This window comes from Telopea speciosissima, chromosome 1 (genome assembly GCF_018873765.1).
Source record: "Telopea speciosissima isolate NSW1024214 ecotype Mountain lineage chromosome 1, Tspe_v1, whole genome shotgun sequence".
In the NCBI taxonomy this organism is placed as follows: domain Eukaryota; kingdom Viridiplantae; phylum Streptophyta; class Magnoliopsida; order Proteales; family Proteaceae; genus Telopea; species Telopea speciosissima.
The window spans coordinates 35036932-35062667 of NC_057916.1; the positions used below are offsets into that span (position 1 = coordinate 35036932).

General features: G+C 39.2%; 1 protein-coding gene across 1 annotated transcript; it reads right to left on the minus strand.

Moving 5' to 3' along the window:
• Positions 1-266: 266 nt before the first annotated feature.
• On the minus strand, positions 267-25492 carry LOC122665941 (ATP-dependent RNA helicase SUV3, mitochondrial). Its single transcript, XM_043862069.1, has 16 exons — positions 25479-25492; positions 25243-25369; positions 24856-24977; positions 24561-24751; positions 23312-23452; positions 22725-22847; positions 22357-22434; positions 12529-12697; positions 11715-11827; positions 11399-11479; positions 4693-4758; positions 2383-2447; positions 1524-1569; positions 1268-1384; positions 705-796; positions 267-620 (listed from the first exon to the last, which is right to left on the minus strand). The coding sequence occupies exons 1-16, from the start codon at positions 25489-25491 to the stop codon at positions 506-508; spliced, it is 1659 nt and encodes a 552-aa protein (XP_043718004.1). The 5' UTR covers position 25492; the 3' UTR covers positions 267-505.
• Between the last annotated feature and the right edge of the window lie 244 nt (positions 25493-25736).

A 25736-nucleotide genomic window follows, 5' to 3' on the forward strand; every position in this document is an offset into this window, starting at 1 on the left:
TGCTACCCAGGTTACAGGAATGTTCTTTTTGCTGCTTCTTGACGTCTTATTTCCACTTAAATATCATAGGTCAAGCGTGAGAAGAACAAAAGGAAACTGTTTAGGGGAACCCAAGTTTGCCATCAGAGGACTTGTAAAAGAAATTAACATCTGCAACCCTACATCTGATACCTGATAATTTTGGTTTAATACACCAAGTAATATTCTAAACCCAGGAAATCCGGAGTCTCCGGACTGAGTCTTCAGTGTTGTTGCCACCAAAACAAATACTTACTTTGTACACCTTCTTTATTGACTGCAGGAGACTGTGCTCGACACAGATCAAATCATCTTTGGGAGGGAGTTGAACAAAATAAATTAATTTGAACAAACTAAATCAGAAGAATGATACAAATTCAAATACCAGATAAATCTGGACTATCCGTGAAAAATATAAAGAATGAATTCCCACAAGGAGTGTACATGCGTGTATTTTTTAACACGCCAGAGGTGGAAGATTATTCTTTTATAAATAATGCCTGATTTCTGGTGAAAGTAGAGATCTTAAGTTTGTACGACGGGGCAACCTTCTTGCCCTCGGTCTCTCCCATCCCAGCCTCTCCAAGAACTCTTCAATCAACCTGTCAATTTGAAGATGTTTAATAATTAACATCTCAGGCAACATGAGACAAATAACACTAAGAAAGGCTTAGTTTGCTACGCACAGATTACAAATGGACTTCTGCGACGAAGCCAGCTCACTGTCTGGGAATGAGTCCTCCAGTCGGAAACTCAACCAGACATAAAGATCCAAGACCTTTGGTAATGAATGCCAAGCAAATCAAAAGAACATTAGTGGCATGTCTCATATAACAAATAAATAGGAGGTAGTTATTAATTAATTTGAACTCCCAAATTCAACCCTGTGAATACCATAGAAAAACCTCTATTTTCACAAATACATTTACTGCTTGGATGGTTGACTCGTCGAGTTTTCAAAGATAAAAAATCTAAATAATACTACATATTCTTTAACAAAGCTTCTGAAGTCCCTAGGATAATTGTCAAATGGTGAACTTTTCAAGTTGTATCCCTCCTTGTACCACTTTCATTATAACTAGTTCATATGCTGAACTGTGTAACCAAGCCCATGCCCTTTTTTCATCCATTTGAAAATTTTTGAGAGCAACTCCCAGACTGGCAAATGCGAAATTGGTAGCAATTTGGAAATTTGACATCTTAGTTTGTTCCCTGAGAACATGGATGGCGTAAATAGAAAAATCATTACCTTGTGAACTGATTCAAGCTCCTTGAGCGCAGTTTGTGTTTTTGGCACCTGAAGTGTCCCTGGAGTAAATATTTCTCGAAGTCGAACAATGCCCTTCCTTGCATAGGTTTGTGCAAACTGGTCCAGTTTGACAGGTTGATCATATTAATTCTCCACAGAAAAACAGTACTATGCAAAATTTGGGAACCCAGTACCAACCCCTCCCCATCCCCACCCACCCAAAAAAAAGTTAGGGGAACCTAAGAATGTGCTGTACCTGTGTAAGGCCCTGAGATGAGATGTCGTCGTTCATGTCAACTGGGCTGCAAATCATGGAATTAAGATTTTGAGATCCAAACAAGCTATTCAAAGTAGATAGACTGACTAAACCTGCTCATTATTTCATAAATCAATTTGCAGTATGCCAATGTTCCAGCAAACTTGGAAACCAAGCATCACTCAGGCCTCAAGTAAATTATTGTCACTATCTGAAAGCATGAGTAGCTAATTCAGAAGAGTCAAATTCGATTTGAAGTGCTACTCATACATGCTGGAGAGATTTCAGTAATTTTGAACAGAAACCACGCCCGCAACCCCCCATCCCCCCCCCCTCCCACCCCCTAAAAAATAAAAAAAAATAACAGAGTGCTGGGTTATAAGTAACTGTAGCCCAGGGAACTAGGCAAACGCCTCAGTATCCACCAAAGTTATATTGAACTCAATAAGCATAAAAAGACAATGAGATTTCACTAACAGGGTGAAGATCTGGATAACCAAATATTAATTACTAAAATGACATCCATATGTGAATAGGTAAAAACATGGACTATACATGAAACGACTATAATTGTTCCCAGCACACTTGAAACATGAAAGCAGAAAATAAAAAAATCTGGCATTGGAGGGCCATTTTGGTCAAACACTTGTTGCTGCATGTCAATAAAAGAGTCAAATGCTAACAATTACAGGTGGTCTATTATTGAATAATTGATCAAATAACAAGTAAGATTCTGTCTCGTCACCTCCCACGGGGAATTTCCCATCTCAGTAGGAGCTTTCCAAACAAACAAAAGACTCAGGAAACCAATTTAACATGTTTCACTAGTTTTGTATCAAACAAGAGATAAGGACATTACCTTATGCAGAAAAGGTACTTATCATGCAATCCAAGAGGCAACTCATCAATTACAGCAGCAACCTTCTGTTGTCAGTGAATATGTAGATTTTGATGAATAAAAATAGTCATAAGAAAAATAATTTAGGATAAGTTGAATAAAAGCAGAGTATATGGTGTGTAACTTAAGTAACAATTAATGAGGTGGTGAAAATTGATGATAGGGAGACACTGCAAAGTGAATATTTTAGGTACCTGAGCTCAATCAGAAATTTTTAAAAAAAGAGCAAATTACTTAGACCTCCCCTGACCTTTCTGACAATTCAGGGAACCTCCCCTGCCCTTCTGACAACTACTTAGACCTCCCCTAGTTTTCAAACTTGGTTTCACTTAACCCAAGTCCGTAAGTAATTTAAAGCTAGTTAACGGATAAATTTGAAAAACCTAAGAAACCTGACAATTAGACCTATTTTCCATTTAGGAAGTTACCCTATTGCCCTGCTCCCACCCCTCTGAGAGCTCAGATCCCATCTTACAGTTCTTCCATTCTTTCATGACACTCTCTTCTCTCCTCTCTTCCAGGGTATCGTTCTCTTTCTCCCTGTCTTCTGATATTTCTTCATCTCTTCTTCTCTTCGTTCTCTAATGGGTTTTGGATCAAATGGAACTACATTAGATAAGCCATTGACATTTCTGATCTACGGCAGCACCAGGTGGATTGGAGGTTTGTTGGGTAAGCTCTGCAACGCTCAGGGCATCGAATTTGCCTACGGTACAGGTCGGCTTGAGAACCGCAACTCATTGGAGTCTGATAGGCCCAAACTCTGGTCAAGTGCTCTGGCATTAGGGCAGAATATGCCAATCGAATTTGATTGAAACCTGACAGCCAGATTCAAAGTTATGAAGTTTTCCTACGGTGATTAGGAAACAAAAATCCATACAGAAGTCCTGAAATCAATAGCAAGGAAGTTAAAGGGTTCAGAACAGAATTGATGAACTAATTTAATGATTAAACAATATTCTGAATCCTTAATAGGAATCTGAAATCAAAACCAGAAAACTGAGATTCAAAGAGTTGGAGTTCAAACAGGAAACCAGAAATTAATCTGTTTATGGGTTATAAAACAAACTGAAACTAAAACTAGCAAAAGGAATTCAGAACAGAAAATTGTAGTAGAATATAAAAATAGAGAGCATGAGAGAGCCCGTGACATTATACAGGGAAAGAGAGCATGACAGAGAACAATACCTCATAACTATCAAGCTCAATCTAGTGAAAGATGCAGGTGGAAGAGAGTGGGGGTTGCCGCCCGCGTGGTTGGGGTTGCAGAGGGGTAGGAGCAGGTGGGTTTGCAGGAGGAAGGGAAAGGGAAAGGGTGCATTGATGGGGTTGCAGGAGGAGGAAGAAGAAGGGCATTTTGGTCACAGCAGGTATTTTACTAACACCGTTAATGGATTTGGGCTAAGTGAAACCAAGTTTGAAAAGTAGGGGAGGTCTAAGTATTTGTCAGAAGGGCAGGGGAGGTTTCCTGAATTGTCAGAAAGGTCAGGGGAGGTCTAAGTAATTTGCTCTAAAAAAAATAGAGGAGGAGAAATAGAGGATGATGTTGCACAAAGAATTAAAATAGGATGGATGAAGTGGAGAGATGCGTCCGGAGTGTTGTGTGATCGAGGAATTCCCTTAAAACTGGAAGAAAAATTTTATAGGACAGTCATACGACCAGTAATGATGTATGGAGCTGAATGTTGAGAAGTAAAGAAACAACATATAGATAAACTTAGTATAGCTCAGATGAGGATGTTGAGATGGATGAGTGGTAAAACTACAAAGGATAAGATAAGGAATGAACAAATTAGAGCTAATTTAGGAGTAGCTCCGGTACATGATAAGCTGTGAGAAAGTCGTTTGAGGTGGCATGGACATGTGCAACGGAGGCCTATAGATGCTCTAGTAAGGAAGAGTGATTTGATTCAAATTGAAGGAGCTAAAATAGCCAAGGGTAGGCCTAAAATAACTCTAAGAGAAGTAGTGAGGAAAGACATGCATAGTTTAGGCCTTCTAATACGTATGGCTTTGAATAGAGCTGATTGGAGGAAAATTATCCATGTAGCCGACCTTATTTAGTTGGGATAAGGCTGAGTTGAGTTGAGTTGTATAAGAAAAATACAAATACATCATTGATTCAAGCAAATTTAAACTGCAACTGTAAAGTTTTTCAATAATGTTCAGAAGCATACGAAATAATAAACCATGAGTTACTAGCTTTTGCAGTAAATGATACATGGAGGAAAATATGAAGACAAAGAAGAAAAAAAGGAACAAGGGTCATACCAACATTTCTTCACAGTCAGCAATGAAATAGTTTGAAGATAACTTTGCATTGTCCAGAAATTGTTCCTGCATATAGAAAAGAACTTGGTAAAAAATTACAATAAAAGAGAAGCAACGGGCCTTTGACTGTTACAGCCAGTCGTTTGAAATAAATATGAAGTATATATATTAAGCTAGGCATCAAACTGAAGATAATCTGATCAACATGGAAAAAAAAAGCTGAAATAATTACTAAGGAGCATTCACATTCATTAGGACTATTCACATCATGGTGGAAGGACACCATTGCTTTTACTGTACATGTTAAAACATTCTGAGGATTGGAACCCACTAATCAATGGGACCGATCAGAGTGGATGGTCCTGATAATCACAAATGTCTATGGAATAATTTGTATTCTTCTTGTTGAGACTCCTGTGTTTATTACTACCGTTGTGGGTACTGGGTAGTTTGGGTATGTGGGCTTATTTGTATTGGTCTATAGACCATTATATGTATTGGCTTATAGACTAGGGGTATACCGTATAGCATAAAGCTCCATTTGGTGTACCTGTATTGTTTCAAAAGAAAGATGACGGAAGCCTTCGACTGTGTATCGACTGTTGGGCATTCAACAAAGCGACGGTGAAGAACGGCGGCTATGTTGCCCTATAAGAACATGTCGAGCAAACATCAATGCTTTGACCACCTCTAGTAAGTGACGGTTCTTCCTTTCAGCCATACCATTTTGGGCTAGGGTATCAACACAACTAGTCTGGTGAATAATACCATGGTCAGCAAGATAATTTTGGAAGTGACCCTCTTTATACTCTATTCCATTGTCACTTCTCAAAATTTTGAGAGTGGCCTGAAATTGAGTTTGGATCATCTTATGGAAATGCTGAAAACATGAAAAGACCTCACTTTTTGTATGCAAAAGGTATATCCATGTGTTTCTAGAGTGACAATCTATAAATGACACAAACCAACGATGTCCAAAAATTGAAATCTTACGACTAGGGCCCCAAACATCAAAATGAACCACATGGAAAAAAGAACTTCTTTTATTAAATCTAGAATAAGTTGAACGTGTCTGTTTGGCCAGAACACAAGCCTCACAATAGAATTCATCTTTATTACAACCCTTGACTAAAGCAGGAAACAAATGAGATAAAGTTCCTAATGGGGGGTGACCTAATCTAGAGTGTCATTGGTAAAGTTCAGAAGAGACCAATGAATTTAGATGGAGTAGAGAAGGACGACCATCATCAAGCAAGTACAATTCACCTTGCACTTTACCATATCCAATCATCTTCCTTGTTACCAGATCCTGAAAAACACAGTGAGAAGGAAAAAAGGTTACTTTGCAATTAAAATCACGAGTAAGACTACTAATGGAAAGAAGATTAGTAGTAAAATTAGGGATGTGTAAAACCGAAGACAAGGTAAGGGAAGAGGTGCAGTTAATGGATCCTTTTCCAGAGATGGAGGACAGGGAACCATCAGCTACCCTAACTTTGTCTTTCCCTGAAGTGGAAGAATAACGATGAAAAAGGCTAGAAGATCCAGTCATGTGGTCTGTAGCATCAGAATCTGTGATCCAAGGATGTGATGCTACAGAAGCATAGTGACCACCAAATGGGATACCAGACCGAGCAAAATATGAACCTGAAGGAGCAGAGGAATTGGCAGTAGAAGCAGCAGCGGCAGAAGTCCTTAGCATATGTAGGAATGCTTGTAGATCTTCCTGGGATAGACCAAGATCAGTAGTAGGGGCTGTAGTAACAATCTCAGTGTGATGAGCCTTGTTCTTTGGTTTTTTCTAGGTAGCCCGTTTTGCTTCAAAGTCAACTAGTTTCCCGTGAAGCTTCCAACATTTCTCTTTGGTGTGGCAGGACTTGTAACAGTGCTCACAAGTGACAGTGCCTGTAGTAGAATCACCAAGAGAAAGGTTTCCAATAGGTGCAGGACTAGCCGGGGCAGCAGTCTCGAGGGCTGATCTGTCAGTGGTAGGAGGATGTAACATAGCAGCCCTACGATTCTTTTCAGAGGAGACCAAGGCATAGGACTGTTCAAGTGCGGGAAAAGGAGAATGGCCCAACACTTGAACACGAATCTGGTCATACTCCACATTCAACCCTGCCAAGAAATCTTAGACCCTGATCTTGTCCACATGTTTCTTATAGGCAATAATGTCAACAGCTGTAGTAGGGTGGAAATTAGAGAAGTGGTCCAATTGTTGCCAGAGGCTGCACAGAGTAGCATAGTATTTGGAGACAGATAATTCTCCCTGAGTAGTGTGAAGGACCTTCTTCCTGAGTTCATAAACCTGGGCATCATTGCCAAGCTACCCGTATGTTTCTTTGCAAGCAGACCAAATCTGAAAAGCTGTGTTAAGGAGAAGAAACCCATGTGCAAGCTCTGAAGTCATAGAACCAATCAGGTATGACATGAGAACTCCATCGTTGGCAAGCCACCTACTTTGAAGAGGACCTGGTGCAGTTGGCATAACACTGGTGCCATCAATATGGCCAGTAAGGCCACGGCCAGCAATGGCAAAGGCTGTAGATCGAGACCATAGCAAGTAGTTGGAGCCATCCAGTTTGATGGGATTAGGAGGAAAAGTGTGGTAATCTGTTTTGCCTGGACCATCCTAATCAGAAGTAGCAGTGGAAGTGGTTGAGTCACCAATAATTGTAGCAGAGAAACCCAAATCACAGAGAGGGGATGTTGTGAAGAGACACCCAACAAAACTCCAAGATAAGGGCTAAAAATTGTAGGAGAGACCACTAGAAATATAAGAATAGGTGTCTCCAAAAATCAGCAGCAGCAACCAGGGCAATCCCCTAGATCAACTTTTTCAGGGTTTTGGAAAAAACCTTGAATATGATGAGATCGATGTAGGGGAGAATGCAAGCAAAATCTCAGTGGAATGAGCTGAAACTTGGATCGAGTGGCATTCTAGTGGTGCTGAATCACCCTTCCAAAAATCAGCATCAACAGAGAACAGAAAACCTAAGATTGATATTTGCAGGGTTTTGAAAAAAAAACCTAGATGAGAGCAAAATCGATAGGAGAGATTCTTCAGTATGGCTGGAGTAGAACCTTGTCTAATAAATCTGCTGCAGTTCTTGATCTTCAATAATATGGAGAGATCCCTTGGGAGATAAGGTTGAATCAGTCCAAAAAAAAAATTTTGAAGTCTTCAAATTTCGTAGGCAAAGTCCAAGCTTCTATCGATCTGAAATTTTATAACATTGAATGAGGTGATGGAGAGCAGCATCTGGATTTGTAGATCACCTCATCAGTGCTGCCCTAGTGGGAGAATGAAGAACAAAGGGAGAAAGGGGGGAAGAAGAACTCGAGAATGAAAGGGAGAAGGAGATGAAATCGAGAATGGAAGAGAGGAGATTTGCCCTAATTTGAAATCTGCTCTGATACCATGTTAACAAAACTGAATTAGGGAATAAGGCTTGGATGATCAAAGACTGATCCCAAGCAATGTATTTATAATAATAAAAGACAATTACATGGACATAATTGTTCCCCATTTGACCGACAAAATAAAGAGAAAAACTAAAAGGGAAAAGACCAGAATACCCCCCCCCCCCACACGGTATTCTGTCCCATACAACCAACACCTATTTCTATTGTATTTCTTTTTTCAAATTTTCTCCGCCTATTTCTCAGCATGCACACTACAAGTTTACCAGCACGCCACAAACCATCTCGACCTGTGGCAGCATCTCCTTCTCTACTGTGCTCTACACAATCCGATAAATTGGTTGAAGTTCCTACTTTTTCTTCTGCACCTGCTGAACTACCGGTTTCTTTATGCAAAGATACTCATCCATGCACCTCAATTGTCTCTGGTTACTTATCCTATTGAGAACTTTGTTTCTGTGTCACATCTCCCATCTTCTCTTCACAGCTTTGCTTTGTCCTTATCTGCAAAATCTGTACCAAAAACCCATAATGAACCATTGTCTCATTCTGAGTCAATATTGGCTATGGGATGTGGAAATGGATGCTCTGGTCTCTAGAAAGATATGGAACTTGGTTGATTTTCCTTCGGGTAAGAAGTTAGCATGGTGTTGTTGAGTCTATACTATCAAGTACAACCCAGACGGATCTGTTGAACAGCTTAAGGCCCGATTGGTGGCAAAAACATTTACTCAGACTTATGGTGTAAATTGTTTTGAGATTCTCACCTGTTTCTTGGTTAAATTATGTTCGAATACATATTTCCCATGCTTTTAATCTTGACTGACATTGTATCAGCTTGACAATAAAAATGCTTTTTCTATGGTGACTTGCTTGAGACGTGTATATGGAGCAATCTCCTAGGTATGTTGTTGAGGGGTAGAGTGTTGGTAAAGTGTGCAAACTACATAAAGCGATTTATGGTCTAAAAAAGTCCGATTGAGACTGGTTTGATAAATTCAACAAGGTTGTAATTCAGTGTGGATTTTCATAATGTAATTCAGATCATTCAATGTTTGTTCATCGTTGTGATTCCAAGGTGGTAGTGTTGGTTGTTCTTGTTGATGATATTATTATTCCTGGTAATGACTTTTGGTATTGATGAAATTAAATCTTATTTACAACAACATTCCCAGATGAAAGATCTAGGTACTCTGAGGTATTTTCTAGGGATTGAGGTTGAGTAGTAAAGGCATTAGTCTCTTGTAGAAGTATGTGCTTGATCTTTTGTCTGAGACTGGGATGCTAACATCCAAACCCGTGTGACCAAGTCAGATAATTCTTTTACGGCAGGAGTTATTAGTCAGTTTCCGGAGACTCCCAAATGGGCTCATTGGGAGGCAGCTTGTCGAGTTTCGAGCTATCTTAGAAATCCTCCAAGAAAGGGTCTTATCTTCAAACCTTATAGAAATGTTCATCTTATTGGATACTCTGACGCTGACTTGACCGATGCTCAAGTTGATAAGCAATCTATTATTGGTTGTTGTACCTTTTGTTGTGGAAATCGTGTTACTTAGAAGTAGCAGCAGACTATAGTGGCTAGGTATAGAGCCGAAACTGAGTATAGAACTATGGCTCATACTATAGCTGAGTTAATGCGGTTGAAGTCTCTTTCTTCAGGAGCTTTGGTTTCCTATTACCAGACCTATTGATAAGTTTTGTGATAACCAGACAACAATTAAAATTGCAAGAAACCCAGTTTTTCATTAGCATACTAAGCACATCGAGGCTGACTGCCATTTTGGGAGGAATGTTGGGGTAAAGAAGTTAATTTCTACCCCATTTATTACTTCTACAAGTCAGCTAGGTGATATATTCACTAAAGCTGTTTCATTCAGCTTTCCTTGAGGGATGTTTCAAGCTAGGCATGGGTGTTGAAATTCTTGTGTTTACTACTACCATAGAGGGCAATTTGGATGTATGGGCTTACTTTTATTGGTTTATAGACCATTATATGTATTGTCTTATAGACCAGGGGTATTCTTGTAATGGTTTCTTTTGTTTATAGAGCAGGCGTATATTTTTCATGGTTTCTTTTCTTTATTATAAATACATCTTATTGTTCACGGAGTCACGGTTAGGGCATTCTGTCCAACCGTGAGCATGTTCTCTCCCTACGGCTCTCTACTTTCTCCTCTCTTCTTCTTCATTCCCTTTTCCTTGTCCTACTTCTCCGCCTAACCTGTGCTGCTGGTGATCTGCTTCTGATATTGTTTCACACTTTCACTTCTCATTATAAGAACACAATAGTCTGGCTTTCTGATTCTGTATTTCTTGGATAATTCATTTTTCATAAATCTTGGCTTCAATAACAAGTTATCAAAGTTAGACAACAGATTTTTTTCCTCACATCATGAAATGAATATTCCTCATAAACAGAGTATCCTCCTCTCCACACCCCCAACCGTAATGGGATATAATTCTAAGAAATAAACAGAAGTACAGGCATTAAGGAAGATAGTTCCTTACATATGTAGTTTCCTTTTATACTTTAGTTAAAGAATCAACATGAAGTGAAAAGGGTAAAATACGGTTATATCAGCAGGGCTTTCACTGAGTACAGGTGGTGACAAGCAAGACCAATTATGGTATCCCCCTCCCTGGGGCTTTGGTTTTAATTTTCATGAATGCTTCTATGGAAATCCGGACCACCAAGCATTGGAGTTTCTACTTTCTACAGATAACGATTGTCTAATTATCTGGGAATTATTTGGTTGGGTGGGAATAGAGATTCTGCTTAGACATATGCCCTAGCGCTTCACCATGGCCTCAATCAGGTTAGCTTAGTGGATGACTCAAGAAGCCTACTTGAAAAGGATTGTTTGTGTGGTTAGATAATGCATATCAGGTAGTAGCAGTCCTTGATGTTAGTCACCACATAATGCATCAGTAAATGGCTAAATGCTATGGCGGATGAATTATCAAAGCAAGGCATGTGGAACATTCTATGGTCTATAGGTCTTGGCTTTCATTAAGTATTGTGCTTCTGTACTTTTTCTGATAGGAGCCTGCCCCAAATTAGTGAGCTGCTATCTTATTCCACATGCCCCTTCCCCTTCCTTTAAGTATACTTTTTATTACACTATCGACCACAGGTATGTTCAGTGAATAGTCAGAGTGACTTAAGGCTAGAAACTCAAACAATAATCAATATCTCAGAATGTTTATACAAATAAAGAAAGTGCTTTTCCACTCAAGGAATTGAACATTAGAAGAGAGAGGGAGGAGGAAAACAATAGCTTACCAATATCTGGTGGAAGCCCATTGTTGGATATAAACGTGAATATAAGAACAAGAGATCAAACGTAGGAAATAACCCAGCATGCTGCGTGGTACAAAATTTGGTTCTTAAGAAGAGAGGAAATTTGGGAGTAATAAAAAATCACAGATCAAAATTAGCAGGAATGATTAATTGGTGACTACCTGGTAAGACACTCATAATCAAGGTTAAAACTTTGGTTTCTTTTCATCGTTTTTTTTTTGGAAGATAACTACATTTAATAGTGCATGACAATCAAGAGACATGCTTTAGAACTCTCACTCGGTGACAGAACAATCACCTCTAATGTTGGAGAAGGTAACTCCAATGACGAATGAAGTAAAGGTAGATCCTCTGCATCTATACATGTCACTTCACCAGAAGGAAATTTTGATCCATACCTGCCAGCCCTTCCTAAAAGAAAAGTACAACAATTAAGCCATCCTATGCACCAATAAGCTTCAGGTGTGAAATATCATTTCAATGGGAGGGAAAAAATGATAGAATACCATATAATTCAAACTAGAGGGGGGAGGGGAGACAGAGAGAGAGGAGCAGATTCATGTATGACTAAAAAGAGCACAGGATGCATATATATATATATATATATATATTGTATCTAAAGCAACTACATAAAGGAGATTAGCCACCTAGCTGATCTTCAATATTTTAACACATTGTCAATTACAACAATGCACAATGACCTGCATCTCAAAGATAAATAATTTTGCTTAAGATAGTAGTATCAAATACAACGTAACTTATTAGAGGGTCTTTGGAAATAGAGTAACTAATACACAAGAAGAGTCCAGCCTATGCAATCCAGAATAACTGAGACGTGTCAACAATTCCTCGTGGCTTATTTTATTTCACAAGTCTATCTGCATCATGCAGCTTTGTTGTCCGGAAGTATCATCTTACTTAATATTGGCATCTTCTTATCTAAGCGAAGATCTACAAACTGAGTGTACATTCTACAACAGAAATAATAAAAGAATAGCTCCTTTCTCATCCACATGCTATTAAATTAAAGTGACTAAAAAAATAATATTATAAAATTCAAACAAAATTCTCAATGCGATATATAATTCTTAGTCAAAAGGATACTGAAATACCTGCAATTTGTTTGATTTCTGGTATGGTAAGTTCCCGCATTTCTATTCCATCGAACTTCTTCAATGTTGAAAATATAATTCTAGAAATGTTTAAATTTAGCCCCATTCCAATGGCATCACTTGCCACAAGAACATCAAATTCACTACTTTCATCATTGAACATCGTTGCCTGCAGTACTAAAGAACAGATTTACTCAGCCAGTGGCTAGCACTCAAATATAGCAACCCTGGAAAGAAGACTGAAGCTTAACAAACAGAGCAATCTAATTAACAGCTCGAAAAAAATCCAAAGATGGATGTTTAAAGGATTTAAATGCATTCTACCTTTTTCTGTGTGCAAGTACCAAGCATATACTGATGCAAACCCGAGAGGGTAAGCAAGCCAAGATTGAATCTGGAAGAGGGTTCTGATCTGAATCTGGTTTGATTGGGTTATGGGTAGGTTGATGGAGGGTCTATAATGTGCGAGGGGTTTTATTCAGTTCAGGTTCTGTTGAAAGTACTTCAGGTTAGGAACTTGAAAGGATAGAAAGAGAGGAAAAGGAAAAGATCTCAGTCAGGGTTGATTAGGGTGGCTGAAGGGACTGGGTATATGAACAGATTCAAAAAGGTGAAGTTGTAAGGGGTTGGATTGATGATAACCTGAAACAAAAAGGTGCTGCTGTAACTTTGTTTGAGGGAAGATTGAGGTTGAAGCTGAAGATAGATAAGTTGTAGATCTGTAGTCCAACCTAGGTCAATCTGCAGGAGTCCCACCTGGGTTTGCTGAGTCCCACAGCACTTGTATCTCACAAGGGTTTCTCGAGAGAGGATTTTTCACAATGTTCTGGATGCTGTAACAGCGACCCATGAATTTCATTATATAGGATTGGGGGGGGGGGGGGGGAGGAGAGAGAAGAGGTTGTTGTGGCCTCTTGGTTACATAAAAATGTATTAAATGCACTCTTAGAACTCCAAACAAGAAAAGAAGTTCCAATACATTGATCCTATCTCCCATACATAGAAAACATAAACCAAGAAAATTAACTAACTCCCTATTTCCTAAACATAAAAAACATAAACCAAGAAAATTAACTAAATCTGGAAGACACACTAAGAATACCAAAAGTCTTCTCCAGCAGCTGTTCCAAAATAATGGACCAAGTGGACCATATAAAATAAACTCAGCAGGCCAGGTCCTGGCCAGCCTATCCACAAGGCCTGGGCTTGGCTTGGTGCTGATCTTGGACCAACATGTGGACCAGGTTCTATATGAGAACAAAAGGATCCATCTCTTTACTGCATCATATACACTATGGGAGCTTCAAGGCCATTTAAACAAGCAGTGCTTTAATGACTACTGAAGTTATTTTGAGTGCATTTGCAGCCCTAACAAAATGAAATACCATCCGCCAGTACATGGTCTCAGAATTCTACCAAAAGTCAATCCTAATTTGAAACAAATTGAGCATTCATGTCCTTCTCATGAAATGATGCATATACACCATAAAATGTTAAAAGACGGTGATGAATTTAACTCTCTAATCACGACAAGTTGGTAGCATGTGGATACTGAACCCAATTAGAACTTCTAAAACTATAAAGTAGAACTAGAGAGAATCCACAAAAGAAGCAAGAGATAAGGAAAACATAAACAAAAATATAGTTTGATCATCAATAACGACTATAACAAGATTACCATTATCATAACCAGAAAAAACTGTAAACTGAACTAAAATTAAAAGTCTGAATTACATTCATATTACAGGCCACACAACTAGACTTACTTGAATTCCATGTCAAATTTATATAACTCCAAAAAAGGCTTCTGCCAAGACTTAATCTTTGTATGACTCAATACAGAAACTTAATAAAAGTAGTAAAAGTACTCACTAAATTATTAATTTTTGGACACCCTATGAAAGAAAAATCAGGAATCACCATAAACAGTGAATAAGCAGTAAATTCCACAATTACTGAACTAGTAAAAAATGAGTTTACTGCTATTCGTAAATTAACAGCATTAGAATAAAGATGCTCCTTTAGTGGGCAAGCCTAGGCGCGACAGTTAAGCTGCGGGTTCGAAAGCCTATCCTGTGAAGCAGGGGGTAAGACTGCATACATTTGCCCCTCCCAGATCCTGCAGTAGAGGGAGCCTCGTGCACAGGTCACTCTTTTTTTTAGAATAAAGATGCTTCTGAGTTTACTACATTAAGAGAAACTTACTAAAAGTAGTAAAACCTGTACTTAACATACTTTTTAAACTTTCTATAAAAAGTTAAATCAGGAATAAAAAGGAGATTTGGATTGCCAAAAACAATGACTTCCATGATTGCACATATAGTAGAAAACAAATTATTGAATAGTGTAATTGTATGCTGCAGGGGCATACTGGGATTTTCCCCTCCTAGCCAACTCTAATTGTTCTATTAATTAGAGTCGTTTATGAGGAGAGCATAATTGTAATGTTCTCCTTTTTTATTTTGTAATAAATAAAGGGTTTGGCTGGTCACTCAACCATCCAAGCATTACAGTCCTATTTTTGCTGTTAACATGGTATCAAAGCTAACAATTCTGATCTAGGTTTACAGCCCTCGATTTCCCCTTCGTCCTCTTTCTCCCAAAATTTATCCACTCTAACCTAAACAGCACACCACGTCCTTCTTCACCTTCACAGTCTTTCTTCGCTCTCTCGGTTCTCCCTCATCTAGAAGGGCAGCACTAATGAGGTGATCTCTTATGGATCTAGTTGCTGCCCTCCATCTTTACCTTTTTAAAGAATGACATGGTAAGTTGAAGATCGACAGTTGCTGCCCAGATTTTGTGATTGATTCTTCCTTGTTTTTTGGAGATCGATTTCTTCCCTCATATTGAAGATCGAGTCTCCCCTTATTGGAGATCAAGTTCTGCAGTTATTGGAGAGCATCTGTCACAGTCTGAAGTTTGAAGATCAGATCTGATCTCTGCAATATCTTGCCCTACCTGTGATTTCACAATTTTTGGGTTTTCTTCCAAAACCCCAGGGTCGATTTCAGCCATCTCTACTCAGATTAGGCTGATTTTTGGCGGAGCTATTTGACTACCCCAGAGAAGAACTCAATCCAAATTCCAGGAAGTTCTGATCTCTAGTTTGAAAGTTCTCTGAAATCTCCTGTTTTGACCTAATTTCGAGATTTGGGGCTTTCTATTTGGTTCATCAGAAGTTGATTATTTTTGGAACACATTTCAAACCATCCAAGAGGAGAACTCGATCAAGATTTGAAACCTGTTCTGACGGCTATTTTTGGTGATATCTGAAAGCACCTTTTTGGTCGATTTTCTCTCAGATTTGGTCCTTTGGTTGATTCTGCCCTATTTCTCCTGCCATTATGTCAGACATTACTACTGCATCCTCCGGATCTGATGGACAGATCGTAATGAATACCTCCTTTTGCCACCACTTCCATCAAATTAGTTGGGACCAACTACTTGATATGGTCTTGATCATCCTATTTGACCATTTCTGGTCTGGCCCTAAAGGGCATCTTACTGATTATACTTGATGCCCTCTGATGAAGGTCCTCTTTAGGAACGTTGGATCTCTCATGATTCTCTGGTGATGTCCTCCTTGCTTAACTCCATGCAACCTAATATTGCCAGAGGTTATTTACTATTGGACTCTGCTACCCAGATCTGAACAGCTGCTAAGGCTACTTATACTCAGGTAGGGAATGATGCCTAGGTGTATGAGCTACATAAGAAGGTTCATGACACCAAACAGAAGGAGATGTCTATTTCTCCGTACTATGCTGAGCTCCACAGTTTATGGCAAGAGCTTGACCATTATGCTGATTATCATCCCACCAGTGCTATTGACATTGCTGCATACCGCAAACATGAAAACAAGATCCGGGTCTATGATTTTTTGGCTGATCTGAACATTGAGTACGATCAGATTTGTGTCCAGGTCCTTAGCAAAGATCACTTCCCTACTCTGGGGCAGTCCTATGCTTTGGTCCATGCTGAGGACAGCCGCTGTCGATCGGCCTTACAGACTGTCTCCCGTTCCACTCCTACCTCTGATGGGCTCCCACGCACCGGTGACAGCTGCAAGGAGATTGTCAAGTGCAAATATTGCAGCAAGCCGTGGCACACTAAGGCGAATTGTTGGAAGCTTCATGGTAAGCTTGCTGATTTTGAGGCCAATCATGCTCGTGCTCGTGGTCGTGGTCGATCCAATTACCAGGCCAACCACATTGAGACAGTTTCAACTCCCACCCCTACAGACACTGGTCTTTCCCAGGATGAACTTCAGGCTTTCCATCGAATGCTAAAGGCTTCTCCTGCTACCACTGCATTGTCATCTGCACCTGCCTCTGCACCTCCAAGTTCCCACTTTGCTCGTTCAGGTACTCCTTTTAGTGGTCATTACGCACCATCATTGACTCCGGTGCCACTGATCATATGACTGGGTCCTCCAATCTCTTTCACCAATATTCCTCCTCCTCAGGGAAAGACAAAGTTCAAATAGCCGATGGTTTTCTTTCTTCTGTATCTGGAAAGGGTTCTATTTGTTGCTCTCCATCTCTTACTTTATCTCTTGTTTTGCATATACCTAATTTCACTACAAATCTTCTTCCCATTAGTAGTCTTACTAGAGATTCAAATTACAAAGTAACCTTCTTTTCATCCCATTGTGTATTTCAGGATCTAGTGACAGTGACGACGATTGGATGTGGTAAGGTGCATGGTGGTCTCTATTTGCTTGAAGATGGTTCTCCTTCTACTGCTGCATTACCTTCTCAAGCTCATCAGCTCAACTCCGCTTCAACTGACCTCCATTACTAGCATTGTCAATTGGGGCATCCTTCTCTTGGAACTTTATCTCATATTTTCCCTCAGTAAGTTAATCAATGTAATAAGGATGAGTTCTTTTGTGAGGCTTGTGTTTCAGCCAAACAAAATTGTTCCAGTTATTTCCCTTTAAATAAAAGAAGCATTTCTCCTTTGCATTTGGTTCATACTGATTGTGGGGTCCTGCTCGTCGAGCCTCTATTTCTGGCCTTCGTTGGCTCATTACTTTCATCGATTGTCATACTTAGACTACATGGGTGTATGTGATGCAGCATAAAAGTGAAGTCTTTTGGTGTTTTCAGCTCTTCCATAAAATGGTTTAGACCTCGGTTCAATGCCACACTTAAAATTCTCCGCAGTGACAATGGCAGAGAATACCTAGAGGGTCAGTTCCAAACTTATCTGGCTGACAATAGGATTCTTCATCAGACCAGTTGCGTGATACTCCTGCTCAGAATGGGTAGCCGAAAGAAAAAATCGCCACCTGCTGGAAGTGGCTAGGGCTCTCATTTTTGCACGACATGTTCCTACTCAATATTGGAGTGATGTTGTCCTTACCGCTGCCTACCTGATAAATCACATGCCCACTCGAGTTTTGGATTCCTGTGCTCTAGTTGATGTTCTACAGGGATCCTCCTCCTTTATTGTTCCCCCTAAGATCTTTGGTTGTGTTTGTTATGCTCACAATCATCATTCTCATGGGAAGCTGGATCCCCAAGGTCTCAAGTATATATTTCTGGGTTATTCTGCTACTCAGAAAGGATACAAGTGCTATCATCCTCCTACACAGTGTACTTTGGTGACTATGGACATTATTTTCATAGTCTTTGGCTTACTACTCATCGCCACCTCTTCAGGGGGAGTCCGACAGTATGGATAATGAAGATGTGTCGATTGCTGCTCCTTTACCTCTACATTCTCCTTTACTGTCCATAGGTGATCTTCCTTCCGACAAGGCACCGGTTCAGGGGGAGATTGGTTCAGATACAGTTCATGTTTAGGTTCAGGCTTAAGGGAGCCTACTCAAGGATTTGTTAAACGACAAGCTGAAAGATTTCAGAAGAAAATTGATCATCCAAACCTTCAAGTCTATCGGAACGAAACCAAAAACAAGCAAGTTGAGACCACTACCACTACGACACCTTTACTCATCCCATCGCCCTCCTTCGATCCAAAGTCTACTGCTCCATCTGGTAAGGATTCTTCTCCTGAGATACCTATTGCTCTTTGTAAAGGCACTAGGACTCGTACTCAAACACCCCATATCTCATGTTGTCTCTTATGATTCCCTTTCTCCTTCCTATCGTGTTCTTGTGTCTTCTCTTTCCTCTATTCCTATTCCACAGAAGTAGCAGGAAACTTTTACAGATACAAAGTGGAAAGCAACTATGATGGAAGAGATGAAAACCTTGGGAAAAAATTATACAAGGGATCTAGTGGTTCTTCTTCTAGGCAAGAGACTAGTTGGTTGTAAATGAGTCTTTATGGTCAAGCAAAAGATGGATGGTACAGTGGACAGATCTAAAGCAAGGCTTGTGGCTAAATGGTTCACTCAAACTTATGGGATCGAATACCATGAGACCTTTGCTCCAGTTGCAAAACTGAACACTATTCGAGTTCTATTATCATGTGTTGTTAATCTGGGATCTACAACAGCTTGATGTCAAGAACGCTTTTCTTCATGGAGAGCTTGAGGAGGAGGTGTATATGGATATTCCTCCAAGTTTTTCATGTGACAAAACTAATGGCAAAGTCTACAAACTACAGTGTGCACTTTGTGGGCTGAAGCAGTCTCCTCGAACTTGGTTTGGCAGATTTCATAAGGTCATGATTTATGTAGGGTACAAGCAGAGTAATGCCAATCATACCTTGTTTATTAAAAGATCTGGCGATAAGGTCACTATCCTTATAGTTTATGTTGACGATATTGTGGTGACCAGAAGTGATGATGATGAGATCACCCGCCTTAAGATTTTCTTAGGACGAGAGTTTGAAATAAAGGATCTAGGAAAATTAAGGTACTTTCTTTGGATTGAAGTTGCTCGATCTTCAAAAAGCATCTTTCTCTCTCAAAGGAAGAACGTCCTATTTTTTCTATCTAAGACCGGTTTATTGGGCTGCCATCCTTGTGACACATCTCTAAAAGCTAATACTCGACTTAAAGATAAAGACTGTAAACCAGTTGCTAAGGGCTGCTATCAGCGATTGGTGGGGAAATTGATTTATCTCTCACACACATGGCTGCATATTGCCTTTGCAGTGAGTTTTAAGTCAATTCATGCATGACCCCTATTCCACTCATATGGAGGCTGTTCTTCGTATTCTTCATTATTTGAAGTCAGCTCCTGGGAAAGGGGTTCTTATGTCTCCTCATGATCATCTTCGTATCGAGGCCTACACAGATGCTGACTAGGGTGGATCCCCTGATCGAAAACTACATCAGGGTATGTTACATTTGTGGGCAGTAACCTTGTCACATGGTACAGCAAGAAGCAAAATATGGTGGCAAGGTCTAGCATAGTTGTCAAGGCGTCGCCTTGGGTGCCTTGGTCACCTAGTTGGTGCCCCCTTGATTTTGGACCCTCTCCAATGCCTTGGGTCGCCTAGACACCGGGACAACTATGAGGTCTAGTGCTGAAGTACAGTTCCGTGCAATGGCAAAAGGAATCTATGAATTGTTGTGGTTTAAAAGCTTACTCCAAGACCTTTGTGTTCCTGTTCGTCTTCCAATGATGTTACACTGTGATAACAAAGCATCAATTAACATTGCCCATAACCAAGTACAGCATGATTGTACCAAGCATGTGGAGATTGATAGACATTTCATCACGGAGAAACTAGAGAGTGGACTGATTTGTGTACCCTTTGTGAAGTCAGGTGACCAGTTAGCTCATGTTTTCACTAAGAGATTGGGGGGAAAGTATTTTCATCCTAATTTGTTCAATTTGGGCATGTGTGACATCTATGCACCAACTTGAGGGGGAGTATTGAATTGTGTAATTATATGCAGGGGCATACTGGGATTTTCCCCTCCTAGCCGACTCTAACTATTATATTAATTAGAGTCGGTTATGAGGAGGGCATAACTATAATTTTCTCCTATTTTATTTTGTTTTAAATAAAGGGCTTGGCTGGTCACTCCATCCAAGCATTAGTCCTATTTTTGCTGTTAACAAAAATTTTACAAAAGTCATAAATTAACAGAATTATAATAATGGAAACGGGCAAGGGGACCATCATGAAAGTGGCGATCTCAGGACTGACCACTAGTTTGGAACCTAGGGCAACCAAAAGAAACTCTAGGACTGACTTAAGGTTGCCTTGATTCCAAAAAAGCAGTTGTTCCTGTGGAGACTGAAATGAAGGGGCGGTCCGCATAGCAGCATTTTTAGAATAAAGATGATCCTGCATCACTCTCCTCCCTTCAGAGAAGTAATGCAGCTCCAAGTAGGAAGAAGAAGAAGAAGAAGAAGTCCTGAACTTAGGGCTTGATTAGGGAGCCGTAGAGTAGGTTTATTTGCTGGTTATTCTCCATACTTAGTTTATTTTCCTGTTTTTAGATTGAACCGGTTTAGAATTGGTTGCACCCAATTGGTTCAATTGGTCTAATTTAAGTGAAGTGTTCCTATTGGTTAATAGGTCTTTAAATCCTATTGGCTAGTATGGAATCTTCTTTTAAATTAGTTGTTTTAAGTAAGATTCTTTTAACTTAAGTTAGTAGGGTTAAATAGGTCTTTTTACTGTTTTAAGTTATTAGTTTTAGTTTTAATTCCTTCCCTTCCACGATTTTGTGAAGGAGAAGTCATTAATTTGTATTAGCATTTGGCATAAAGCCATATTATAAATATAGTAAATCGTGGAGGCTCCCCCCACATTGAATTTTGAATAAAAAAAGACTGTTGTTGCTGCTGCTCCTGCTCCTTTGTGAGTGTATATCCTTGTGGATCTCAAGGTGGATAGGATAGGTGGACTCCTGCGACTCCTTGCATCGAGAAGATCGGGAGGTTCCCTCAATTTTCAAGCTGCTGCCGGTGGATTCCTGCTGCAAGTTTGAAGCTTAAATTTTGTTTTCCATTCATCCTCCCTCCCAATCGATTCCCCCTATATTTTTAGTTTGAATCCCATAAACCCTAATTCATCTAGAACCTGTCCAGCCTTCATCCTTCATCTGTTTTTCATAAAAATCAGACCACAGCCCCCTCATACCAACCCCTCCACTCGACCAGACCTGCAGTCTCAAATATCCACCAAAATCCTAGATTCCCCTACCACCGTTACAACCCCAAAAAACCCTAAATAGCCTAATCTCTGTCTAGAGCTAACCATCCATCAGAATCTGTCCATATTACATTCGAACCTCCCTCCTACACACCTGAACACTCGACCCTAACCCCTGGTTCAGATTTCCATTATAAACCCTAGTTTCAGCCTAGATTCTAAACCCTAAAACCCAAACCCTAACCCTATCAATTCTGGAAATTGATTTTTGTTTCAGAACTTGTTAAAATCTGTTTTAATAGCTTCCCCAAAGCCTGCCTATTAAAATCAGATATACATTACCTCATTCCCCCATACCTAACCCTAGAATTTAGCCTAAAAACCCTAATTATGCCCAGCCAAACCAGCAGCCTTATTTAGATCCTATTGCTTGGCCTCTAGTGGGATTTTGTCTCCTATCTAGAGCTACATTAAGAAGGTTCCAAACAGAAAATATATTTTAAAAAAAAAAGAGCACTTTCCAACCAAAAGTGTTTCAAAGATATAACCTTAAAAGATGCAAAATGAAGATAATGGATGTGAGAGTGGAAGGCATTGGAGCAAATAAGTTCTGACTCAACAAAAGGTAGACATATTACTTTAACAACATTGGTCATGAATGTGCACAGACGAAAGAAGAATAATGGAACAAAAGTCATACTTCTCATAAGGAAACCATTAAACCTTCAAACAAGCACAAATGATTTTATTAACTGTGCAAAGACTTTTATGCTATGAAAAATTGAAGAATTTAAATACCTGTCTTGTTCGTGTCTCTGGGGGCAGTGAACCATAGACCACAGAACAGAGATGCTTTCCCCCGCTCTCAATTTCTTTCTAGTGATATAAGTATATAACAGATTAGAAAAGAAAATTCATCAAATAATATTAGAGAAGTTAGTATCTAAAGATTATGAAAAAGATGAAGAAAAAGCACACAAGCACACAGAAAAGCATAAGAAGCATGATCCATTTAAATTGAGATACAAAAGAATTTGATTATGATGTGAACCACCAGAACTAAAAGCATTTCCCCCCCACCCCCCCCCCCATTTTTTTTTTTTTTTTTTTTTTTTTTTGGGGGGGGGGGGGGTTGGGGAGGGAAAATAAGAGTAATAATTACTGACCTTTAGTTTGTATATCTCACGCCTTGAAAAGGTTACTATACAATCACCTGTGCGTATGTTGGAGAAGGATCCTAGAGGGACCTTTGATGGAACCAGAGGTGAGAGCCTCTCATAGTAATTAACCTAATAGAAAAGCAAAATTTTATAAAAATTACAGTAGAAACAAAAATTGAAGATTAATTAGTGAACAAGCACACAAAAATAAAACTCCAATGACAGGATTGGGATGAAACCAACATGAAAGAAAAATTATAAATTTGACAAAATTGGTCAAAGAATATTCTGGGGACAGTATATCTGTAACGTAAAAACCACAGCTGCAGCAATTTATTCATTTTGGCACAAGGAGAACTCTAACCCTCCACCCATGTCCCTCTCAGAACTCAACAAATCATCTACTACTATTAGATATGACATTTTTTTAGCATTCCAAAGATGAAAGGCAAATGGGTCAAAGAAAAAATCAATCCTGTTTATCAGAAGAGAGAAAAAATCTAGTGGGAAAATACAATAATGCAGATAATCTTTCACCACAATCTAAATGAATAAGCAATATGACCATATCCACATGTCAAGCTGTTTAATACCTTGACAACGTCTCCAGTTACTTTGAGTATTTCCTGAATAAGAGGAACAGCAGCAGCATCTCCACAAAGGTGAAGTTCATCTGCAGATATTCCTAATAATGCACGAGTGAATGAAAAACCCCTTGTTCTACATCCTATCATCTGGAGAGAAAAGAGAAAATACAATAATGAAAACAAAAATGAGAACATCATCTACTGGGAAGAGGAAAATGGTCAGGGAAATATTAGTTGAATTCTATCAAGAACCCAAGGATACAAACTTATGAACTTCAAAGAAAAAGGTAGGGAGCCACCCCCCCCGGGGGGGGGGGGGGTGGGTTGCAAAAGCATTCAAGGTGGATTATCATTATACAAGTGAAAGATAGAGCTAACATATCACCGAAAGAAAGTGTTGTCAACAGTGTCAATGTATTGGGACCATTATATGGCAATTAAGACATGCACATCTCATAGTCCCCCCCCCCCCCGGCGTAGTGGAACAGAACCAAAAAATAAAGTGCAACTTTTATTGGGGAAAAAACCTTGATTAAGAATAATTAAGATCCCTCCTCTAGTATAAGAACCAAGAAAACTCCATCTAATTCCTCAATGTTTCTGCGGCAAGAACTCTACCATATCACAAGAGTTGACAGTGTGTAAAGATCAGAAGTTGTACATTGCATATAGTGCATGAGGCCACCTCATAATTTGTTTGCATGTGCATGTGTTTGACTGCACAATATAGTTTAAGAAATTCAAAATGAGTCTTTGATGATCTTGAACATTGTCAAGAAGCTTAGGTTACTAACTCAAACTATTCAGACTGCTTTAGTTACACTCGGATCAATGTTTAGGCCAACATACAGAGCTGAGGCATAAAATCTGATGATTTGGTATGACTCTAAAGTAGGAATTGGAAAATGCTACATAAAACAGCTAAACACCTTAGGAGACTTTGAATCAACTATAGTAACACGGAGAGAATGCAATGCATACCCAATTACCCATATTTTGCCAATTAAAAAAAAAAGTGAAAGCAGCAAACTCATATAAATACCAATGAGTTGCTACTTGCTAATTAAGTACCCAAGGAAATATGCAAATATTCATTCATTGTGCGCTCGGAGCATTATTTAGCTTTGCATTAATGTGCACAACAAAAATTTTCATGTTACTTCTCAAAAGAGGGGTAGGGGGGATGTACTAACTGCCATACAGCTCAACAGATATGAAGTAATGAACTAATGCTCAAAAGTAACCAATGGCATGCCTGGATTTCATCAATAACAGCACAATGGTAATCAGAGGTGACATCAGCCATTTCAACAGTCACAGCCTTGTGCTTTGCACCATCAATCTCCTCTTTCTCTTGGCCTGTAATCAGGTCACATGGAACCATGGATTTATTTAACCTTTTTGACACCTCCCATGCCAACAGTCTTAAAGGACCACAGTATATTCCTGCAATGAAATAAAATATGTAAACTTTTCTAACACATAAAGGACTGAATTTTCTCTATTTCTTCTAGATAGTCATATGATAAATGTTAGCAGTTATAAGATACCTGAAAAGCTTGATTCTAATTGTTTGAGTGCATGGTGTGTTTTGCCACTATTTGTGGGACCCACATGTAGGATGACATTGCGCTTCTTTTTTCGAGCATTTGGGTACCATGTATGAGGACGACTGCAATAAAAAACAGACTGTAAGGAAAATACTCAAATGATGCAATTGAATAGAAAAGCACTGTAACTTAAGGGTTTTGATACCCAAAGACAATTATTGAGTACCAGAATTTTCATCAATAAAAACAAAGGTGAGAAAATATCAATTGATGCAGCAATAATGTATGTTTCAAATGTCACCCATAAAAACAGTGAATTAATAGATAAACAAATCCAGTTCATTTAAACCATTACTGGATTAGATACAACTTGGTTCCTTTTCTTACGTTAAGTCAGTGAAGTCGAACTTTGTGGTACCACTGGAGCTACTAAATCTCCTTGAGCTTGAGCAGAAGATACCAAATACGAAGCGTAAATGCAGCTCCAAGTGCATCCGCGAAGGCTTCATATTATCTGCAAATATAATAAAATGAGACGCCAGCAGGCATTTTTTTTTTTTTTCCCGAAAGGGGGATGGAGGGAGGGGAAAAAAGGTTCACAGTAAACACGCTAAAACACTTACAGAACCACTTCATTATTTCTTAACTAAATACCATATTTTGAATCATTGTAGTTTAATTTCGGTACAAGAACAACCATGAATTTGAATTTTAAAGGAGAAAAAAGAGATCAAACTACGGAATAAGCAACTCTCAACTACAAACCTAACCACACAAACAAAAGAACAGAGAGAGAGAGAGAGAGAGAGAGATGAAAAAAAAAAATTAATTAGCAGGGAATTAAGGAAGAACATGAAATAGAAATAGGGTTGAAAACTGTT